The sequence below is a fragment of the Vipera berus genome (genome assembly GCF_964194415.1).
Source record: "Vipera berus genome assembly, chromosome: 3".
Lineage (NCBI taxonomy): Eukaryota > Metazoa > Chordata > Lepidosauria > Squamata > Viperidae > Vipera > Vipera berus.
Window position 1 is genome coordinate 176650396 of NC_138204.1, and position 17074 is coordinate 176667469.

The window sequence follows — 17074 nt, forward strand, 5'->3', positions numbered from 1 at the left end:
GCGATTTCCCGACAACTGTTGTCTTTCCTATAGCTTTCACGCGCAATGACTGCAACACCCGAAACTGCGGTAAAAAGCAAACTCTTCAGCAAACCGTGAGGAGGACTCCTCCTTTTTTCGTTCCTCTATGTCTCCCTACGCGCCTGCGCGAGAGGCCGCGGACGAGCTTTTTCCTTTTCACGCAGCGCGACGGTTCTCCTTGCTGCCGCCCTTGATTTAATTGCGGGAAGGCGATGGCGGCTTCGCGGGCACCTGGCGGGGGGAACAGGACGAAAGCCTTGGAGTTGTTGCGGGGCCTGCCTAGGGTCAGCCTCGCCAACTTACGGCCTAACCCTGATGCCCGGCGAAGGGTGAGTTGAATGCTTCCTGTGCTTCTCTCGCTCTCCTCTGGGCTGCTGCTGCTCCAAATGTAGGCCGCTTTTACCTTGTTTTCGGGGGAAACGAAAGAAAGCTAGACGTCCCTTGCCGCAGGATTCCCTTCCCTTCTCGCCCTCCGCTTAGCCCTTTCTGTAGTTTTTCCTACAGTAGTTTTTACACCTTCTCCGCATTCACTCACCCTATATCGCAGGGCTCTTCAAACTTGGCCCTTTTATGACTTGTGTACTTCAACTCCCAGAATTCCTCAGCCAGCATGCCTGGCTGAGGAATTCTGGGAGTTGAAGTCCACAAGTCATAAAAGGGCCAAGTTTGAAGACCCCTGCTATATCGGGTAGACAACCTCGGCTCTTTTATGACTCATGGACTTCAACTCCCAGAATTCCTGAGTCAGCTATGCTGACTCAGGAATTCTGGGAGTTGAAGTCCATGAGTCATAAAAGAGCCGAGGTTGCCTACCCCTGCCCTATATTAATAATAAGGCTTTTCTTTCACTTGAATGTTTTCTCTAATCCATTAAAAATATGCTGATTTGTTACATTGCCAAGCAATGTAGAATATATATATAAAGTCAGTGCTTTTTTTGTAAAAGAAAAAGGTGCCGGAACTCACACACGTCATACAACCAACCCCTCCTTGCCTACCCTACAAGGTTCCATCCAAAAAAAGGTGCTGGAACTCCGTTCTGAGCATTTTATGACAAAAAGAAGCCCTGTATAAAGTTGTTTCAGTATCCAAACTGGTAGGGGAATGAGATATTTTACAATGGTTTTTGTGCATTCCTAGTGGAATATATAAGGGAGGTGGTGGCTCAGTGGGTTAGGAGGCTGAGCTTGTCGATCAGATGGTCGGCAGTTTGGCGGGTCGAATCCCGAGTGAGCGCCTGTTGCTCGTCCCAGCTTCTGCCAACCTAGCAGTTGGAAAGCATGTAATAATGCAAGTAGAAAAATAGGGACCACTACGGTGGGAAGGTAACAGCGTTCCGTGCGCCTTTGGCATCTAGTCATGCTGGCCACATAACCACGGATACGTCCTCGGACAAGCGCTGGCTTTTTGGCTTTCAAACAGAGATGAGCAATGGCCCCTAGAGTTGGAAACGACTAGCACGCATGTGCGGGGGAACCTTTACCTAGTTGAATAGAGTTGTAAGGAATGGGATAGCCTAATGAAGACAAAAGAATAAAAGAGGAGGCTGGAATTGAATTAAATTTGAATATGAAACTCATGTAAACATATTGCTATTTTTAAGATAAAACAACAAGGTCGTGGAAGATATAATCCTCCAAAGAGAACTGGCGGGCAAGCGAAATCTGGGTCACTCCCTCGATTAGGCTTTGAAGGTGGCCAAACACCTTTTTATCTGGTTATTCCAAAATATGGCTACAATGAAGGACACCAGTAAGTTTATTCCATTATTATTCTATGTACAAAAATGTGAAATAACATCTGCTGGTTCTTTAGCTGGTGTTCGCTTTCAAGTACATTGAATTTTATTTATTTTATTTTATTTATTTTAATTCCATTTATATCCCGCCCTTCTCCGAAGACTCAGGGCGGCTTACAAGCTTAGCAATAGCCTTCATTCTAAGTATATGTCTGCTTATTAGGGCTTTCACACACACACCCCAAGCGGCATTATTACAAAGTCAGCTTAATTGCCCCCAACAATCTGGGTCCTCATTTTACCTACCTCGGAAGGATGGAAGGCTGAGTCAACCTTGAGCCTGGTGGGATGCGAACCTGCACTAATGTCCTATAGGAGTAGTATTTCTGTGAATCCAGGGTGGCCTTATGTAATTGACAGGTGGAAATGTTGTCAATGTACATATTTTCTAAATGGCATCCAATAATGATAATTTATTATTATCTTAGGCATAAAAGCTGGCTAGGTGACTTTGGACCAAACATTGTCTCTCAGCCCAACCCACTAACAGAGTTATTATGGGAAAGTAGGGGGTAGAGGTATTAGGTATGTTTGCTGCCTTGAATTATATCTTATCAATCTATGTATTTATTTATATAACAGATAAGATTAAATGTTTATCATAATCAACTTTTCTTTATTATTTTAAGACATGAAATTAGTCTAGTCTTTTCCACTACAATTGGAATCCTTCCTCAGATCTCATTACAAATGATTTCTGAAATCTGATAGTTGATTTCCACAATGAAAAACATAAATGTACCTTATGAGTATTTTAATGTATGTTCATCTAAATTGTAGTGATTGGCTTAACATTTTGAATAGTGTCTCTATAACCACGAATGAGAGAATTGTCCTATAATTGTACTTACAATTGTAATTGTCCTGTAATTCTCATAATTTCATAGCTAATAATACAGGAGATAGAGTTAAAGGAGTTTGAAGTTAGTAAAAATCAGCTGTTGTGTGGTTTGACTTGTCAGATCTTAAGACTCTTTTAGTGTGTGGTTGTTGTGACTGTCTTGTTTTGCACGGTTGTTTGGTGTGTTTGAATGAAAGTACCGGTAAGTGTTGTGGTTGTCAGTTGTGAGTGATTTTGTGGGATGTTTGATCTGGCTTGTTATTTTTTGTTTTATTGTGCACGGTGGGACAGATTTCAGTTTTGATCGTGGTCTCAACATTCTATTGTTATTTGGGTGTTGTGTGTGTTTGTTTTGTTGTGTGTGGTTATTTAGTGAAGTTGCAAGATTTGTGTCTTGGGTGTTGTGGTCAGAAGTGGTGTTGTCTTTACACAATAGAGCCGATTTTACAGCAACGAGGCAAAGAAACACGAAGGAGAGCGAATTTCTTACACCAGACATGTCAAATACAAGGCCTGGGGGCCAGATCCAGCCCGGGAAGTGGTTTCATGCGGCCCGCGAAGCCATCCTGGAAACAGTGAGGGAACAGCCCCCACTGCCTTGGCCCTGGCCCAGAGACCCTCCTCCTGCCAGAGACCCTCAGATATGACCCATTCCTGCCCAGGCCCCCATAGGCACCCTGGATGCGAAAGATAAAGAGCTGGTCATGTCCCCCCAGTAGGCCATACGCACTTTAGCCACACCCACCCAGTAGGCCACGCCCACCCAGGCCACACCCACCTGGCCCCCTGAGGGCAACCGCAATGCTGATGCGGCCCTCGATGAAATTGAGTTTGACACCCCTGGCTTACACACTCCACGAGGACATCTGCTACCTTCCACAGCAGAATCAAGCCTACGACGACCACACGCGAGGGAACGAGACGACCTCCTTGACTCTACTTCGAACGAAGAGCCTGTCAGCCAGTGCATGACTGCACGCGGCGCAACAAGACTTACGCGCCTAACAGCTGATACGTGCCAAGCAGCTGCTAGGCGCGACTTTTAAAAACCAGAGACTGGCCTTTTCCAGCAAAGCCGGAACCACTGTGATTATAAACGAGCGAGCTTGTCACAAACAGGCCACACCCACATTCCACAATTTGAACGTTATAACTGAGCCCTTGCTCTGATGATGTCAACAGCTTGTTGATGAAAGCTCAGCAATAAAGAAGAATTTTCTCTTATATCCCGGAGTTCATCATTTTTATTTTTACTAACTTCAAATGTCTACACCCGGGATTCCAGTTTTTAAATTTATTAAATATAGTTAAAGGAGTGTGTGTATATTCACAAGAGTTGCAATTAAGGATGATCACATATCATTATTGTTCATACATAATGTATGTTTTTAAAGGTGTCTTACCTATCTGTACTCACTAGTACTATCAGTTCTTCAATGAATAATCAGGCCATAAATTTCATTCCAACATTATAAGAAGGACATCTACAACTTTTTTCTTTGTCTAGCTGTAAATTTCCATTTAACAATTATATTGTTCAAAAGATATGGACATCTGAAAATAGTGAGTATTCAATATTTACTTCAAATTAATATAAATAATTTTACTAGAACATGATAATTTCAGGTCATCAGAAAAACACATTTTAATTGCATTATTCAGATGTTATAACTGATATTAACTGATATTATGCTTGCTTTCCTTTATCTTCATATTTGCAATTTATAGCTAGGCTGTTAAAGGGAATTGTTTAAAAGAAGATTTTGTAAGAGAAATGTGTACCTTTTTATTTCTGAATTGTTAATTGGCATGGGATCTGTCAGTGCACAATATTAAGCTGGTCTTTGTTTTGCAAAACACGGTTCCCACATAAAGATACATAGTCTTGAGTGAATCTGTAGGATTGCAGAAGAATATTTCATCTTTCATTGATGTCCAAGAACAATGTGTTGATGTATTATACTATCAATATTCTTAAATTCCTTGGATTTACTTTCTGAATGTTGTATTTTCTTTTCATTTCACAGTCTCAGACGCCAATATCCACCCATCAGTCTCAAAAAGCTGCAATATCTTATTGACTTAGGCAGAATTGATCCCATGCAACCAATAGATCTTACCCAGCTGATAAATGCCAGAGGTGTAACATTACAGCCATTCAAAAGACATTATGGTGTCCATCTTGTGGAGGAGGCAAGTCTATAGCGTGTTTTTTAAAATAATTTAATTTTGAAAGTATACATTCGCCCTACTCCTGGGAACAATTTGTCCCATATTAACAAATACATACCGTATATACTTGAATATAAGCCGACTCGAATATAAGCCGAGACCCCTAATTTTACCCCCCAAAAATGGTAAAAGTTGGTGACTCGAGTATAAGCCGAGGCTGGGAAATGCAGCAGCTCACCTTATGCTCCTCTCCAGAGATCTTCCCTCAGCAGCGGCCGGCAAAGTAGCTCGCACGCGAAACAAGCCCGGCAGAGGAGCCGGAGCGGCGAGCAGAGGCGCCCGGCCCAGATCCTGCAAGGCCCGGCCGAGACGCGCCCCCAGCAGCGGAGCTGCTCCGGCTCCTCTGCCGGGCTTGTTTTGCATGTGAGCTACTTTGCCTGATGCTGAGAAGACCCGCTTGGGCACTCGGGTTGGTGTCAGTCTCCGCAGGCCCTTCTCGTTTCCAGGAACGTCAAGCGCGCTTGGCTCCCCACCCCCACGGCAGGGCAGGGCAGGGCAGAGACTTGCTCGCCCTTCTGACGGCCCTGAAGAGAAACGAAGGGCTTGCAAACTCCCCGCGAGAAGCTGGGCGAAGCGCGCGGCTGGGCGAGTGTGTGCCTGCGCGCGTATTTACGAAAGAAACGCTCCGAGAGTTCTTCTTTCTCCGCCCCCTTGGGGGGAACTCTAGCGACTACTGTAGCCGCGCTTCTCTTCTCGGCTCCGAAAATAGGGATTTCTACTCTCTCTCTCTCTCTCCCCTCCCCACCCCGCATTCTCCTGCCTCTTCGATTGCGACAATAAAAGGGCGAAGGGTGCGCTGGTTTCTTCCTCCTTCCTCCCCCCCTCCCCTCCCCTCCCCGATTGTCAGGTGAGGCAGCTGGAGGTCTGGCCGGGAGATTGTAGCCGTTTTGAAACGCCGCGTCTTGAAACGCCCGATCAGCTGATTTTCGGGTGGAAGAGCCGCGGCTTGAATCTGTTTGCATCTGCCTTAATTAGACCGAAACGGCCTGAATTTGACCAGAGTTGCTTTGTAATGGCTGGAGGAACTGCAGAGGAGGTCTTGCCGGGAGATTGTGGCCGTTTTGAAACGCCGCGGCTTGAAACGCCCGATCAGCTGATTTTCGGGGCGGAAAGAGCCACGGCTTGAATCTGCTTGTATTTGTTTGAACTTAACCAGAAACGGCTCGTAATGGCTGGAGGAACTGCGGAGGGAGTGAATGCTCCAGCCTGGAATATTTGGAAAGGCTGGGGGAACCGGATGAACTGCAGCTTAAGCGACTGTTGCCGGAGGAGCCATGGCTTGAAACGCCCCAGTTTTGGGGCAGCGTTTGCTTGTTCCCTCCCTCCCTCCCCTTTCCCTCCTCTCTAAATCCTTCCTTCCTTCCTTCCTTCCTTCCTTCCTCCCTCCCTCCCTCCCTCCCCTTTCCCTCCTCTCTAAATCCTTCCTTCCTTCCTTCCTTCCTTCCTTCCTTCCTTCCTTCCTTCCTTCCTTCCTTCCTTCCTTCCTTCCTTCCTTCCTTCCTTCCTTCCTTCCCCAGCCCTAATCCGGAAAGTGGAAGGAAAGAAGAGTAAAGGCTGGGCAGAGGAGGAGGGGAAGTGCAACCCTGCACTATTCAGCTCAGTGAAGTCACGCTTGAAACGGCTTGAAACGCCCGATCAGCTGATTTTCGGGGCGGAAAGAGCCACGGCTTGAATCTGCTTGTATTTGTTTGAACTTAACCAGAAACGGCTCGTAATGGCTGGAGGAACTGCGGAGGGAGTGAATGCTCCAGCCTGGAATATTTGGAAAGGCTGGGGGAACCGGATGAACTGCAGCTTAAGCGACTGTTCCCGGAGGAGCCATGGCTTGAAACGCCCCAGTTTTGGGGCAGCGTTTGCTTGTTCCCTCCCTCCCTCCCTCCCTCCCTCCCCTTTCCCTCCTCTCTAAATCCTTCCTTCCTTCCTTCCTTCCTTCCTTCCTCCCTCCCTCCCTCCCCTTTCCCTCCTCTCTAAATCCTTCCTTCCTTCCTTCCTTCCTTCCTCCCTCCCTCCCCTTTCCCTCCTCTCTAAATCCTTCCTTCCTTCCTTCCTTCCTTCCTTCCTTCCTTCCTTCCTTCCTTCCCCAGCCCTAATCCGGAAAGTGGAAGGAAAGAAGAGTAAAGGCTGGGCGGAGGAGGAGGGGAAGTGCAACCCTGCACTATTCAGCTCAGTGAAGTCACGCTTGAAACGGCTTGAAACGCCCGATCAGCTGATTTTCGGGGCGGAAAGAGCCACGGCTTGAATCTGCTTGTATTTGTTTGAACTTAACCAGAAACGGCTCGTAATGGCTGGAGGAACTGCGGAGGGAGTGAATGCTCCAGCCTGGAATATTTGGAAAGGCTGGGGGAACCGGATGAACTGCAGCTTAAGCGACTGTTCCCGGAGGAGCCATGGCTTGAAACGCCCCAGTTTTGGGGCAGCGTTTGCTTGTTCCCTCCCTCCCTCCCTCCCTCCCCTTTCCCTCCTCTCTAAATCCTTCCTTCCTTCCTTCCTTCCTTCCTTCCTTCCTTCCTCCCTCCCTCCCTCCCTCCCCTTTCCCTCCTCTCTAAATCCTTCCTTCCTTCCTTCCTTCCTTCCTTCCTTCCTTCCTTCCTTCCCCAGCCCTAATCCGGAAAGTGGAAGGAAAGAAGAGTAAAGGCTGGGCGGAGGAGGAGGGGAAGTGCAACCCTGCACTATTCAGCTCAGTGAAGTCACGCTTGAAACGGCTTGAAACGCCCGATCAGCTGATTTTCGGGGCGGAAAGCGTGCGGTGTTGTTGTGTTTTTTTTCCTCCCCCCGAAAGTGAACGGCAGCTTTCCGTACTAGTGTATTGGCATGTCAAGACACCAGCACAAAGACCAAGGTACAAGCAGCCCTCCTTCAGTCATTATTGAAACATTTGATCAGCCCAACTTCTTCTTCTTATTATTATTATTAAATCTGTTTTTTAACCAAGCGTGACTTCACTGAGCTGAATAGTGCAGGGTTGCACTTCCCCTCCTCCTCCGCCCAGCCTTTACTCTTCTTTCCTTCCACTTTCCGGATTAGGGCTGGGGAAGGAAGGAAGGAAGGAAGGAAGGAAGGAAGGAAGGAAGGAAGGAAGGATTTAGAGAGGAGGGAAAGGGGAGGGAGGGAGGAAGGAAGGAAGGAAGGAAGGAAGGATTTAGAGAGGAGGGAAAGGGGAGGGAGGGAGGGAGGAAGGAAGGAAGGAAGGAAGGAAGGAAGGAAGGATTTAGAGAGGAGGGAAAGGGGAGGGAGGGAGGGAGGGAGGGAGGGAGGGAACAAGCAAACGCTGCCCCAAAACTGGGGCGTTTCAAGCCATGGCTCCTCCGGGAACAGTCGCTTAAGCTGCAGTTCATCCGGTTCCCCCAGCCTTTCCAAATATTCCAGGCTGGAGCATTCACTCCCTCCGCAGTTCCTCCAGCCATTACGAGCCGTTTCTGGTTAAGTTCAAACAAATACAAGCAGATTCAAGCCGTGGCTCTTTCCGCCCCGAAAATCAGCTGATCGGGCGTTTCAAGCCGTTTCAAGCGTGACTTCACTGAGCTGAATAGTGCAGGGTTGCACTTCCCCTCCTCCTCCGCCCAGCCTTTACTCTTCTTTCCTTCCACTTTCCGGATTAGGGCTGGGGAAGGAAGGAAGGAAGGAAGGAAGGAAGGAAGGAAGGATTTAGAGAGGAGGGAAAGGGGAGGGAGGGAGGGAGGAAGGAAGGAAGGAAGGAAGGAAGGAAGGAAGGAAGGAAGGAAGGAAGGATTTAGAGAGGAGGGAAAGGGGAGGGAGGGAGGGAACAAGCAAATGCTGCCCCAAAACTGGGGCGTTTCAAGCCATGGCTCCTCCGGCAACAGTCGCTTAAGCTGCAGTTCATCCGGTTCCCCCAGCCTTTCCAAATATTCCAGGCTGGAGCATTCACTCCCTCCGCAGTTCCTCCAGCCATTACGAGCCGTTTCTGGTTAAGTTCAAACAAATACAAGCAGATTCAAGCCGTGGCTCTTTCCGCCCCGAAAATCAGCTGATCGGGCGTTTCAAGCCGCGGCGTTTCAAAACGGCCACAATCTCCCGGCAAGACCTCCTCTGCAGTTCCTCCAGCCATTACAAAGCAACTCTGGTCAAATTCAGGCCGTTTCGGTCTAATTCAGGCAGATGCAAACAGATTCAAGCCGCGGCTCTTCCACCCGAAAATCAGCTGATCGGGCGTTTCAAGACGCGGCGTTTCAAAACGGCTACAATCTCCCGGCCAGACCTCCAGCTGCCTCACCTGACAATCGGGGAGGGGAGGGGAGGGGGGGAGGAAGGAGGAAGAAACCAGCGCACCCTTCGCCCTTTTATTGTCGCAATCGAAGAGGCAGGAGAATGCGGGGTGGGGAGGGGAGAGAGAGAGAGAGAGTAGAAATCCCTATTTTCGGAGCCGAGAAGAGAAGCGCGGCTACAGTAGTCGCTAGAGTTCCCCCCAAGGGGGCGGAGAAAGAAGAACTCTCGGAGCGTTTCTTTCGTAAATACGCGCGCAGGCACACACTCGCCCAGCCGCGCGCTTCGCCCAGCTTCTCGCGGGGAGTTTGCAAGCCCTTCGTTTCTCTTCAGGGCCGTCAGAAGGGCGAGCAAGTCTCTGCCCTGCCCTGCCCTGCCGTGGGGGTGGGGAGCCAAGCGCGCTTGACGTTCCTGGAAACGAGAAGGGCCTGCGGAGACTGACACCAACCCGAGTGCCCAAGCGGGTCTTCTCAGCATCAGGCAAAGTAGCTCACATGCAAAACAAGCCCGGCAGAGGAGCCGGAGCAGCTCCGCTGCTGGGGGCGCGTCTCGGCCGGGCCTTGCAGGATCTGGGCCGGGCGCCTCTGCTCGCCGCTCCGGCTCCTCTGCCGGGCTTGTTTCGCATGTGATTCTGGGCCAGGTGCTGCTGAGGGCGAGCAGAGGCGCCCGGGCGACCCCAGCAGCGTCAGGCAAAGTAGCTCGGCCGCGCGCAAGTCCTCGGTAAGTTCTTTTTTTTTTGTTGACTGGAGTATAAGCCGAAGTGGATTTTTTCAGCCCAAAAAGTGGGCTGAAAAATTCGGCTTATACTCAAGTATATACGGTAATTTTAAACAATGCTAAAAGAAATGTTGGAAGTGTGGTAAAACCTGGCTGCAGTAATGTACTTATTGAACAATTTCGATAATCTCAAACCATTGAATTTTTGTTTTTTAATGATAAATGAAGTATTTTGTTTAGGAGCTTTATGCATCTGAATAGTTTTTAAAAAGTTATTTAATAACATTTTAGAAACATATGCCTCCATAAAATGGCATATAATCAGTCAGAAAGATAAGAAATTTTTAAAATGACCATATCCTTAAACTGTTGGGACTACAATTTCAGTCTAAAGGCTACATTTGTCAGAGCTCTGTTACTGTTAGGAAATACCTGTGTAATTTATAGGAATTATATGGATAGGAGACCAGGAAGGCAGAAAATGAAATACAATCATCCCCAAAGAATGATCTGAGAATGAATAATCAAAAGACAGTTAAGATTTCTCTTCTTGTGAGATGCCACTGTACAAGCGTGAGAATATGACAAAGTACAGGTAGTCCTCACTTGACAATCACTCGTTCAGTGACTGAACTTAAAATGGCACTAAATGAGTGATATTTAAAATCTGTCCTTGAAGTTCCAGTTGTTGTAGTAACCCTGTGGTTGCGTGATTGCTTGACAGCCAGGCTTGATTTCCCACCATTTTCTTTTTTTATCATAGTACGACTGAATGAATGCTCCAGCTGGCTTGTTTTCAATCTTAACCTGGTCCCAGTTGTAATCTAGACCACTATAACTGGTACCAGGTTCAGTTTCCTGGCTGTCTTCAAAGACAGGATAGTATGAAATAAACTCCAGTAATCCTGAAATAACAGGATTGATAACTTGTATTTTAGAATGGGCAGATGGGTGAAGGATGTTTTAAAGTGATGCTATGTAATCTAACTTCAGTTTCTGTAAACTTACAGGGTGCTGATACTTTTGCAGCAAAAATAAACATTGAAGTACAGTGGGTATCTGAACTAGCCATAGCTGCTGTTGAAAAAAATGGTGGTGTAATTACTACAGCTTTTTATGATCCAAGGAGTTTGGGTAAGAATTTTCAATACATCTTCTTGTCCTTTGATCTTGCCAAATATTGTTTAAATACATCAATCTGTCATTGTTTAAAAATAAAAGCTTTACAAAAATAAATAAAATTATCTGTGAGACTTTTCACCAGATTTAATCTAAATGTTAGTTTTCTAGTCTTTGCCCTACAGATATTATTAGGGTAGAAAAATATGGTTGGGTTTATTTATTTATTTATTTTATTGCATTTATATACCGCCCTTTCCCTGAGGACAATATACAAAATGGACAATATACAAAATGGAAGCAAATGTATTTTTTATTTTGTGTTAATACAATTATTCCAGAAGTTGGATTGTTGAATGTGAAAATAATATTTTATCTCTCTATTCCATGTTTTACACATAGAGGTTCTTTGCAAACCAGTGCCATTTTTTCAGAGAGGCAAACCTATTCCAAGGCGAATGCTTCCTCCTGAAGATCTTGTCCGTTACTATACAGATCCTGCAAACCGAGGCTACTTGGCTGATCCTTCAAAAATTGCTGAAGCAAGGATGGAACTTTCTAAAAAATATGGTTATATCTTACCAGATATTACCAAAGATGAACTCTTCAAAATGTTGAGTACCCAGAAGGACCCTAGGCAGATTTTCTTTGGACTTGCTCCTGGTTGGATAATAAATATGTCAGAAAAGAAGATTTTGAAACCGACAGATGAGAGGTTGCTAAAATATTACAGCTCCTGAATATTGAAATTGGATATACCAGTTAGTGTTTATATATAATATATAGTATTGTTTTCTTTAAAAATGAATCAGTTGTAATAATACTAAAATAAAATATGAACATTTTTCTGCATTAGAGTTTATTTTCCTTATGTCAGATGCAATTTTTAGTATGATTAATCCTCAGTGTACAGACTTATTCTATCCCATACTTTTAAATCACTTATTGCAGATTTCTGGGTCTTTTTCCTGCATTGCTTTCTTCTAGCAGTTCAGTAAATATGCTTTTCATACCCTTTTAGCTTGGAGATCCAGATGAGTGGCAAAGCTTATGTAATAGTTACACTGATTTCTTGTTGTTTGTTCTATGTAGTTTTATACCTCAGCTGCTGGAGGTGTATGTTCTTTTTTATAGTTATGTCTTTTGGTGTTTTTTTTTACTGTTAGCTTTCCAGAGCCAAGTTGAGATAGATGGATATATACATTGAATAACAATGAATAAATATACGATCAGATAATGTCATCTTTAAGTACTGCAATTATTTAATATATATCTGGTATAATTTTAAAAGATAATTATAATTATACAAAGATATTCTATGTAAATATATGACTATTAGAGATTAAAACATAGTGGAGTATCAGGTATTGGCATTCAGTCAAGTTATGGATCCCTGCATTTTTGTTCATTTCATATGTTTAAATGAGTAATGTCAGATGGCAACATTGGCTAGTGAAGATTCTGATGTATAGATTTTATCACTTCCATTCCACATTGAACATGTTTCTTTAACTTTAGCTAAAAATAAAAAACAGTAACTAGAGCATAGTTAATATATTTCTTTTTATATTGTCCTGTATTCTAATGTTAGATTAAGAAGTTATACCTATTTTTGCAGGCATGATGGTTTAATTTGAGAGAGAACAAGGACAGGAAAATAGGAGTAGATTTCTCTCATTGGATAGCACAGACATGTCAAACACAAGGCCCGGGGGCCGGATCCGGCCCGTGAAGTGGTTTCATGTGGCCCGCGAAGCCATCCTGGAAACAGTGAGGGAACGGCCCCCACTGCCTTGGCCCTGGCCCAGAGACCCTCCTCCTGCCAGAGACCCTCAGATCTGTCCCACTCCTGCCCAGGCCCCCATAGGCACCCTTGATGCAAATCATGTAGAGCTGGCCACGCCCACCCAGTAAGCCATATGCACTCTAGCCACGCCCACCCAGGCCATACCCACCAGGCCCCCTGAGGGCAACCGCAATGCTGATGCGGCCCTCAATGAAATTGAGTTTGACACCCCTGGGATAGCACAACACTTCTTTTTAATGAATTGATTAATAATTACATTCCAGAATTTGAGACATTCAACAGAGAAGCTAATTAGCTGGCGGTAAGATCAGAAGTTACTCCTCCGATGAAGTTTAGGCAAAAGCCTCTTCTGTGTAAAATGTGTATACATATGTTATAAAGAACAGACTTATTTCCACTCAGTTTTATGTATGATGAGCAAGTTTCTGTAAGGGTTTAAGAATACTGCTCACCACATTCTTAATATAAAATGAACATATCGTGGTGGTGTATTCTAAATAAACTTCAGGTGAAAGGGAAACACTGATAAAATGGTAATGGGGAAAGAATGAAAACAGGAAACAGATGGCTAGTGACGTGCACTGATTGGATAGTACATATTTGTCAAGCACCCTTGTAGTCACAAGACAGCTGTATCCTGATACCAATTTTGTAACACTATCAATATGTTAAAGAGCCAAAAGTGCCACGTTCCACAAAATCCGGTCGTTTATTTTAGAAAGATAATTGAAAATTTAAAAGGAGCAAAGGTAGCTTTACTATATTTAAGAAAAGAAAAACTGCTCTAATTGTTTTTAAAATTCTCCCTTCAAATAGAATTTTACAATAGCAGTATTTTATATATTTGTTTTTAATCACATTGCTGTAAAGAATTTCCTACTTATTTGCCTATATGTTGCCAGATATCTATCACTGCCCCTTCCCCCTTGTAATTTTTCATATGTTGATTTCTTTTAATATGAACCAGCCAACTTCTCAAATCAAAGAACTTGTCTAAAAGCCAAATCTGTTTTTCACAGATTCAAGATGAATTGTTGGTTCAGCTTTCCTGTTTTGTTGTATATGTAGAAATCTAAAAGTACCATAACAGGAAAGGCACTCACTAAATTTGCTTCAGGATAAAGGACTTAGTTTTAGCCAATATATATTGAAATCATTGCAATGTTGCGAAACATTGTTTCCTGAGGATGAGATTGGCTTTGGACCAAAAAAACCTAACTCAAAAGTGAAGATTGTTGAAGAAATATAGAAATATTTGTTTCCATTGAGGTAAGTTTTATTACATTGTTGTTATATACGCAAACCTAAAGGTTTGATCATTGGGCACAGTCAAAATGTTTAGGAGGGTCAATAAGTCTAAGATATTACTAATAATGTATTGATTTCATTATCTTCCCAGCTGTCTCATACTTATTCCAAAATTGAAAAAGGTGAATATAGAAAGGTGGCTTTGAAGTTTGTCTTTCAAAATAAAATGAAAATATAATTGCTATAATAATATAAGCAGAATTTTGTTGTTTTGTCAGATCTCAGCTTTTCAATTCTGCTAATGGCTATTGGCATTTATTTTGGAGGTGCTTTGTAATAGTTCATAATCCCCAAATGTAGGCAAGTAAGTATTAAAGATGGCCATCACCCAGAACAAAGAATAGTGTTGCTTTTTATTTATTCATCATTCCACTGAACAGATTCTACTAAGAATAAACGTATGAGGTATTTGTATTAGAAAAAATGTGTGATGAGAAATATCACTGCAGTCAATACTGACTTCCACTTTTGTCCTAAACTGTTGCAAATCTATTATCGAGTATTTCCCTTCATTTGCTTCTCATTTGCCTCAAGTGTGTGCTCTGTATACAAGTATGGACTCTATGCATGTTTAAAAGGTAAAGGTTCCCCCGCACATGCGTGCTAGTCGTTTCCAACTCTAGGGGCCGGTCCTCATCTCCGTTTCAAAGCCGAAGAGCCAGCGCTTGTCCGAGGACATCTCCGTGGTCATGTGGCCGGCATGACTAGACGCCAAAGGCGCACGGAGAGCTGTTACCTTCCCACCGTAGTGGTCCCTATTTTTCTACTTGCATTTTTACGTGCTTTCGAACTGCTAGGTTGGCAGAAGCTGGGATGAGTAACAGGCGCTCACTCTGTTACGCGGCACTCGGGATTCGACCCGCCAAACTGCCGACCTTCTGATCAACAAGCTCAGCGTCCTAACCCACTGAGCCACCGTGTTTGGGTTAATGCAAATTACAGAAAAAAGAAACAGCAAAAGAAGACATGATACATCTCTCTGTAACTTTATGTCCTTGTTTCCACCACATTCACAAGCTGTTTCATACATAACTTTGCTCTTTAAATGTTCATCTTTTTTTTAAGATTCTCACCAACCCAATTCACAACTTTCTTGACACCATTTTTACAAGTTAGGAGAGGCAATAATCACATATTTTTCCAACAAAAAATTACTAGAGATAGTTGGCAATTGTGTTGTACCTATTGGCTACAGGTATTGAATAATGAGAGAGTGCCTACATCAGATCCAAAGGAGCCTTGCCTGATTTGCTCTTTAGTACGGCATAACTCTTAACAGCTACAATAGGCTGCTATGTCTTGGGCTGCACTTCATGACACCCCTAGACTTTCCAAGTAAGATCTTAGCACTTCAGCCCAAGACCTTTCCTCAGCACAACTCATAAGAAAAGGGAAAGGAAGATGCTTTGGATCTTTACACCCCAAATCCAGACCAACAAAACAAACTTTGTAATTCAGAAGTATAATAGCTGAGTAATTTTGTACTATTGCCTATAGAGATCTTAGTGAGAAATCCCCATATACAATAAATGATATGAACTATAGAAATTAGGAAAGAGAGAATACAGGAAAATATAGGGAAGACAACGCAGAATTCTAAACAAAATCAACCTGGCTAAATTGTTACCTTAAGGTACTGGGGATCAGTCCATATTCACTAAATTAACTGCCAATTTCTCCCCTAAATTTTGAATTTTGCTGCCTTTAACCACAGCTTCATTTAACTAAGAAGAGATTTTCCCTTAAGTTAAACAAGCTTTGGACTCTCAGAGGTATTCACTTCTGATTTGGCTTACTTCTTCATTGTATAAGATGAAGCTTTTCATTTCATCTTGCTTCAAATTGCCCTAGAATGTTTGGGGCACATTTGCCTTGTGCAGTCTTTTTCCAGCAGCTGCCACCACTAGCCAGACAACACTATGATATATTTAACAGGGAACTTTGGACCACTAAGAAGCTTTTCAGACTTGGCTCCAACTTCTGCAAACACATATCCTCAAAAATGGTCAAATGGATCACAAAGACATAGAACATACACAGATTTCTAAGTGAATGGAAAAGTTTATATTCCTGGCAGTCATCTGGTTGTTAGCACTTTTTCTGAGAGCTTTTGGGGCCACTTGGAGGTTTATCTGAGCCCTCAGAGTCGCCCGAATAGTGCAAATGAGAAGTGAAATGTCTTCAAGCAAAAACAAAGTCCAGTTGCTTTCTTAAAAAGCATCTTTGACACAGCTATGATCTGGATGATTGTGAATCTCCATAGACATATTGCAGGATAAGCATCACCTATCATATTCTCATCTAATCAGACGGGAGAATCTGGGAGGGCAAATGCCATCTTAGAACCATATCTTTGTTGCTATGTCAATAATGAGCACAACAACGTGGCCATAGGTTCCACCTGTGGCTGAATTTACCTAAATAATTCAGTTTGTCCCTCCACTCATTTGTTACCATTTGTTACCATTTTGCCTTCTGCTGAATGGCTCCAAAGCAGTTCAGAGTCCCTTTACAAATATTCTCTTAATAGTTATTACCAGCAATGTGGTAAAGTATAGTATCACTACAGTTGGTCTAATGTCTGTCTTTCTCCTACGTTTCTCCCCATTGCACAACCTCTAACATGTTAGGTTCCATTCCTTGAAGCAACACAAATCAATCCTGTGATTCTTCAACTTCAGTTTCCAGTAATCTGAAATTACATGGACTCTTCTCACCTGGTTCAAGAACAACCTCACTGGCCTTTTTGCACTTCATCTCGTCTGGTGAATGGGAGAAATTCAAACAGAGGACATTCTGAATTCTCAGCACAGGAGGGTTTGACTCACTGGAAGCGCTATTCAATCACTGACTGTTCCTGGGAGAATGACAGAGGATATGTGTACACCATTTATCCTCTGTTATTTCTATTTGCTTCATCCTTACAAATTCAAACTTTCTGGCTGGTTGCATAATAAGGTGCCTAGAGCTGACAGGTATTCTGAAAAAGAAAAAGCAAGAATTGAAACAC

At 43.7% G+C, this 17074-nt stretch overlaps 1 protein-coding gene across 1 annotated transcript; it reads left to right on the forward strand.

Annotated features, from left to right (window-relative positions):
- The first annotated feature begins 1 nt into the window (after window position 1).
- Window positions 2–11801, forward strand: MRPL15 (mitochondrial ribosomal protein L15). Its single transcript, XM_081322361.1, has 5 exons — window positions 2–350; window positions 1625–1773; window positions 4688–4853; window positions 10841–10964; window positions 11352–11801. Exons 1-5 carry the CDS (start codon window positions 234–236, stop codon window positions 11687–11689), a joined length of 894 nt encoding a protein of 297 aa, XP_081178487.1. The 5' UTR covers window positions 2–233; the 3' UTR covers window positions 11690–11801.
- Window positions 11802–17074: the final 5273 nt, after the last annotated feature.

What these genes read in the sequence shown, in the direction of transcription:
- MRPL15 (XM_081322361.1), top strand. Translation starts at nt 234, where the DNA reads ATGGCGGCTTCGCGGGCACCTGGCGGGGGGAACAGGACGAAAGCCTTG. An exon ending in GGCTACAATGAAGGACACCA is followed by an intron (nt 1,774 to 4,687) that starts GTAAGTTTATTC and finishes TTCATTTCACAG; the next exon opens with TCTCAGACGCCAATATCCAC. An exon ending in GTGTCCATCTTGTGGAGGAG is followed by an intron (nt 4,854 to 10,840) that starts GCAAGTCTATAG and finishes GTAAACTTACAG; the next exon opens with GGTGCTGATACTTTTGCAGC.